This window comes from Microtus ochrogaster, linkage group LG3 (genome assembly GCF_000317375.1).
Source record: "Microtus ochrogaster isolate Prairie Vole_2 linkage group LG3, MicOch1.0, whole genome shotgun sequence".
Lineage (NCBI taxonomy): Eukaryota > Metazoa > Chordata > Mammalia > Rodentia > Cricetidae > Microtus > Microtus ochrogaster.
The window spans coordinates 45,484,925-45,491,326 of record NC_022029.1 but is presented as its reverse complement, the minus strand read 5'-3'; the positions used below and the strand labels follow the sequence as shown (position 1 = coordinate 45,491,326).

At 37.0% G+C, this 6,402-nt stretch overlaps 1 protein-coding gene across 1 annotated transcript in view; it reads right to left on the bottom strand.

Moving 5' to 3' along the window:
* Window positions 1–6,402, bottom strand: part of Fam126a (family with sequence similarity 126 member A) — a 73,746-nt gene that overhangs the window by 25,036 nt on the left and 42,308 nt on the right. Inside the window, exons 4-7 of the mRNA XM_005360853.3 lie at window positions 2,548–2,727; window positions 1,246–1,326; window positions 633–748; window positions 254–349 (exon numbers count right to left, since the gene is read on the bottom strand). Of these exons, the coding sequence (XP_005360910.1) occupies window positions 254–349; window positions 633–748; window positions 1,246–1,326; window positions 2,548–2,727 (473 nt within the window). The remainder of the gene's footprint in view (window positions 1–253; window positions 350–632; window positions 749–1,245; window positions 1,327–2,547; window positions 2,728–6,402) is intronic.

Below are 6,402 nucleotides of genomic sequence, written 5' to 3'. Positions count from 1 at the left end.
CATGCCATCATTTTTAATGTAATGTACATAATCTAACCCCTTCCAAACATTACTCAGTTGGATGTCCATCACTGTGATCTGTGGTAGCTAAGCCGCCTTCTATGTGCTGAATAGCCTGAACTGAATATATATTGAGTTATATAATGTTGTAAACAAACAATTACTAAGAACAAAAATAACTTAGGCTTGCAACAAACCTAAGCAGTCCTACATTCATATACTCCAGTATTAAAAAAACAGGGATTTAAATTACCTTGAACAAATCTGACACAGTGATTGCAGAGAAACACTGGGCATATAGGTTAAGGCAGCATTGTAACACAACAAAAGGAATGTCAACACTTCGAACCTGAAGACAAGCCAAAAGAGTGTTAACAGATATTATGCAACAGAACCAAACTTACATATAGCTAGCATAATAAGGAAAACTCAAAGGAAAAGAAGTCTTTGCAAGTAACAATTATACACCATAAAAACTCAGTGTTCCAGATAATCTGGAGCAAAGTATGAGGACAAATCTAGATATGTGTGGTTCTTTTATCCACATAATAGTTACATATAACTCATTAAACACTATAAATGTACTGAAATGGTTTTGAATAAGTTGGTGCGGCAGAATAGCTGGCTCTTACCTGTTCTGTGCTGTCAGCATCTCCCTCTGAGGATGGGGCCCACTGTACACTACTTTTGACAAGCCATGCTGGGACAGTGCACTCTCAGTCAGGGCCATAGACCCAATGCTGGAAGGCTAAAGAAAAGATGCTGTTCTGTTAAATGTGACATTCAGAATACCCAAAGCATGGAGAGTGCCTACTAGGAGCACCATAGAGTTTAGGAATATTCAGACTGCCATCACATTTCCACCCCAAGATTTAATAAAAATTAAAAACATTTTCATATTTTCATTAATTAAAATTAAAAACATTAAGTTTAATTTCCAAATTCTATCCTGGAACATACAAACTGTCTAACCACCTCCACATGCACACAAACTAAGATGAGAGATGAGTCTTCCGCGTTACACAAAGATAAAATAGCATTTTCAGTAAGGCTCTCATGATCCGATCTTAGTTAACCACTTAGTAATTTTGACTTATGTTATTTTTGGGACAGTATACATCCTGTGTGGTGCTAATTAATACCTTTTGAACTATTAATAATTCACCTTTATGCACATGTAACCCTATCTTATGGGACTGTCAGAATATGATCCAATAAATATACTTTGATAAAAAAGCTACTTACTTCATGATATACAGAAGGTTTGGATAAAGATGGAATTGTAAAACTCAATACTTTACTATGTCCCTGTTTGTCAACTATTTCCTACAAAAGTAAAAGAAAATATCTTAAAATAGTCACCTTTAACACATAACATCTTAAAAATAAAATTAAGTTATTACGACAATTTTTCCAGGTTTAATTTTTTGAGATTATAATATTAATTACATTTCACCCTCCCCTTTCTTCCCTCTAAGCCAATTTTTAAAAGACCAGAATAAAAGGTATTTTAGAGTCAGTTCAATCTTTAACATTGGTGATCCACCTATTAAGTAACCACTAGCATCAGCAACTATATGTACACTGCTGCAGTTTAAAAACAAAAACAGAGCAGAGCCTTGCAGTTCAGCATAGACAAAACCCAAATAAATTAAAGCTCCGTGGTTTTCAGAATGGCTGTGGCATGGATAGCACAGTGATTGTTTTCTACCAGCAAGTTTTATTCTCTGAGTTAATTAAACATGAGTTGTGTCTCCAGAAGGACCTCGCCCTTCTCTTCCATCTTAAAGAACACAGGCTGTAAAGAAGCCAGCATGTCATCTCATAATGAATGCTCAAGCTAGGAATGGCACACACTGGAAACAGAACACATGTACTCAGAGAAAGTAGAGACTTACAGAGTGTGACCAGTGAGTCTCAGGTCTTGCTACTCACTTTTTTTGTGAAGGTTAAAAAAAAAAAAAACCCACTTACAGATAAACTTAAACATGCCATAAATAAAAAACTTTAAATACAATTGCAGTAGCTAGGCATGACAACGCAGGCCTTTAATCCCATCTCTGACTTGAAAATCAGAGACAGGTAGATCTGTGTGAGCTTAAGGCCAGCCTGTTCTATGTAGCAAGTTCCAGGCCTGCCAGGGATATACTGTGAGATGATGCCTCAAAACAAAGTGAAATAAACCCCAGTGTGGTACTGTTGTTGCTGTTGCTGTACTATCTCTCTCTATGAGAGAACGGAGTTCTGGGTTTGAGCTTTCATTCAATGCATACAAGTTTATTTAGATAATTATATGGATGCACCAATACTATTAGGCTCTTTTGTCTTTTCTTTTTCTTTCTTTCTTTTTCTTTCTCTCTTTTTTCTGTACTGGAACTCACTCTGTAACTAGACTGATCTCAAACTCAGGCAGATCCGTTTCCCAAGTACTACAACGAAAGGCATGCATCACCATACTCAGTCTTTTTTTTTTTTTAAACAAATAGTGGTTTTACTAAAATGAAATCAGTTTTTCAAAAAGCATTTTGTTAATCCACCAATACAAACCAGGTTGTAAACCCCTAGAAGAAGGGCCTCGATGCAGCCGCTGCTGTGCACATTTCTGCTGGCCGACACAGCGAGGTAGCACCAGATCAGCTCTGGGAGGAATTGCAGGGTGAACCGCAGTAGCTGCTCCTCCCCACTGCGGTAGAACTCAAAGAGCTGGTGACACACAGGTTCTAGCAACTGGAAGAGATGATATGTAAATAAGAACTGGACTGTATGTGAATGACACCACTGTATGAATACAGAAGGTTTCTCGAAATGCTTAATTCTGAAATACACAAATATTTTAATTTTCCTGAAGCAAAGCTAGTCACTGCCCAGCTATTTCAGAAAGCTTTAAATTCTAGTGGAGGGACAGTGTGACACATCAGCAAGATGCTCTACAGCTCTCAACAAGTCCTCTTCCTCAAGTCATGGCACACTACCTCTCAGCTAAGCTATAGGGAGTCTCTTCCTTGATGCCTTTCTTAGTAAATGGAAAGCCAACATATAAGGGATTATCTACAGGGCAGAAGAAAGGACAGGAATCCTGGCACACTGCTTATTCCCATGTGTACAATGGCTGGTGTGTAGAGCAGTTATAGAGCCAGGACACCCAAATCCCTGCTGAAGCCATGGTTACTGCCCCTGGCTTTTATATGTAAGTTAGAATCGTCTACAGCTTTTTTCTTTCCCACTATACTCCCAATTACATTATGTTAGCAGAGCTAACTATACCTTTATTAAAGACTTTTAAAAATCAGAAAAGCAAGTTAAGAGACTCATGACTCTCAAGTGTTACTTTAAGTCATACACTGGATCAAGCACAAATCATGATCAAATGTGTCAGGAGATTCACAAGGTACTGTTTTTCAAGGAAACTTGAACAAACTATGTATTTCATTAGCAGACAACAAATTAAAACAAGCTATCTAGCGTATTTCTATTACTAATAATTATAACAAAGAGAAATCAATGAACAATATAAATTTTGATTCCAAATAGACTAAATAAGTAAATGAAGTATTAAGTCAAACACATCCACCTTCTGACAGCTACTCTTCCATAAAGGACATTTTTTTCCCATATCACAATGGTGGTTAGAAAGTAAAAGGTAAGATTGCCTAAAACAAAACAAAAGCTCTAAGTGACTCTGCACTGTGGCCCAACACTCATAGTTCCAAATCCCTAAGCAAGCTTTAATTAAATCAATTCATGAAGCTTGGTTAAGTTTAACAAGTATTTGCAATTATGAACCTTGCTAGAAAATTCATTCAAGACACTCTGTAAGAACACATAATCAATTTTAATCAAAACACACTCAAAGTCTTTTAACCAGTTTCAGATTCCAAATTGAAAGGATTTTTACTTGATGAAAGCAGAATTAAATGAAGACAGATTTAAAGAGAAGAAAAAAAATCATGCTGCAAAAAGATTAAATAAAATTATGCATTTGAAGCCAATACAGATAAATACCAACATCTGTTTGATGTTTTACAGCCTGCAAAATACTATTCACACAGAAACATCAATTTCCATTACTCTGTAAGTAGAATATGATTAGCCGCGTTGTTCATATGAGGAAAGGAGACAGAAAGGCTCTCTACCATGACAGACAGCACACATTCACAAGAGCCAGAAAGGAACCAGATCTTCTGACTCTTACAAATGTTAGAAAATAATAACATATAATGTGAGAAATATAGAAATACCTAACTTGAATATATTTTAGGCATGCAGTTAAATATGTTGGATTGCTAATGGCTCAGGTACATTTTGGAATATATTTCTCCATAGAAGCTTTGTCATTAGGCTACTAAAGAACTGTTAAGATAAACCTGTACCTCAAGTACAAATATTAAATAACTTGTGCACATACGTGCACGTAGGGCAAAGGCGAACCTCAACTGTTGTTCTTTAGGTGGCATCTACCTTGGGTTTTGACCTTGGTTACTAACCTACAGCTTGTAAATTAGGCTGAGCTGGATGGCCAAGCCCCAGGGATCCACCTGTCTCTACCTACCGAGTACTGGGATTACAAGCATGTACCACCATTCCAAGTTTTCCATAGGTTCTAGGGGGCATGCTCAGGTCCTCATGCTTGCATGGGGAGCACTTTACAAACTATCTCCTTAGCCTTCTAAATGACCCAATCATCATATATCCCCCATCTGTTTTAAAATACACCCTGAGTTCTGGCTAGAATTGTATGTCTTAGTGGTAATGCACTTACCATGAACAAGGACCTGGGTTGTTAAGAAAAGAAAAAGAAAACCTCAACTTTTCAAATATTAAAAACAGAAGTGTGATATGGTCCAGCTCTCTCACTTCTGGGTATATACCAGAAGGAATCAGAGTCAGCTTATGATAAAGACACCTGCAGACCCATGTTTACCACAGCACTCTTCACAATTATGGACTCAGTCTAGGTGCTGCAGCATCAATAGGAAAGGCTAAAGAAGTGTGATGTACATAGAAAATGGAGCTTTACTCAACCACAAAGAACAAAATTAAGGAAATAAACAGATGGCCTATAGATCATTGTCACAGGAAAGTGAGCTTCCTTTCATATGTGGGATTTGGGAGAAACAAAGAACTTGAACGTAAGGGGGAGGGGCTTTGGAGAGATAGATGAGGAAAAGAGAGGGGAGGAGAGATTCAGAAAAGCAATAGAGAGGGTGGCAAGGATGAGCATACTGTATACATATGGAAATGTTATCATAGAACTCATTACTGTGGAAATAATGAAAGAGAATACTGAGTCCTAAAACAACTGAGTTACAATGAGACTTTTACGACATCCGCTAATAAGTAAGTAATCTGTGTGTTAAGAGATATGTCCAGATATAGAACTATGGCACAAAATGTTCTCTCAGAACTAAGAAATGTTCCTAACTAAGCAAGGAAAGAATCAAGTTCACGAGATTTTTATCAGATATTTCCTGATGATACAGTAGGAAAAGGACTCAGAAAGTAGGAAGCTCACTATTCAGGTACTGGCAGTTAACAGTACCCTTCTTTCTTGCTCAAGTCAATACTTGAGCAGGGGTAGCCTCTGATTATATACTTGGAACTACAGAATACTTTTAAGCCATTGTATATGTTAAAGTTAACAAAAAACGCTATTTGAGCAAATGACACTACATGTAAGCTGCTAACTGTAAGTTCTTGAATATAAATGTGTATATGCATTCCTGTCCCACTCCCATCTCTCTCTCTGTCCCTCTCTGTCCGTGTGTCTTTCTCTGTCTTTGCTTTCAACTCTGTCACTTCCTTAGTCTCACCATATACTTCCCCCCTCTGCTTTACTAATACCACCAAACATTCAGTATCCACTTCATTTCTATCTCACCTACTGAAACATAAATTCTCTTTATAAGATCAGGAATTTGATCTATTTTTTTCTTCCCTATCAGTATGCCAATTCAATAAAAAATTGCCATAATTTCATTAAATAATGAAAAAAATTCCATTCATAAAATCCAAATGATAAACTTGCCAGGCCTCAAATACCAACAGATTCAATGTCTATCCTGAATTTCAGAATTACCAAAAGACAGTATCAACTCCTTGGGAATATTTCCAAATAAAGACTACTCCAAAAAGCAAGCAGGAAGTAACACTATTAAAATCAATTACTGTTACATTTCAGAAGCACTTCAAAATACATTTGAAGGACTAAGTTATAAATGTAACAATACAGGACACATGCCATCTTCACCCACATTAATGAGAATCAAAGCAAAACAAGCTTATGTGAAGAATGTCCTACAGAGGTGCTTCTAAGGGCCATGGGCCGAGGAGCATCCTCATACTGTTCCTAGTGACCAGCAACACAAACAGAAACCGAGAGGGACATTTTAAAACTGTCACAGC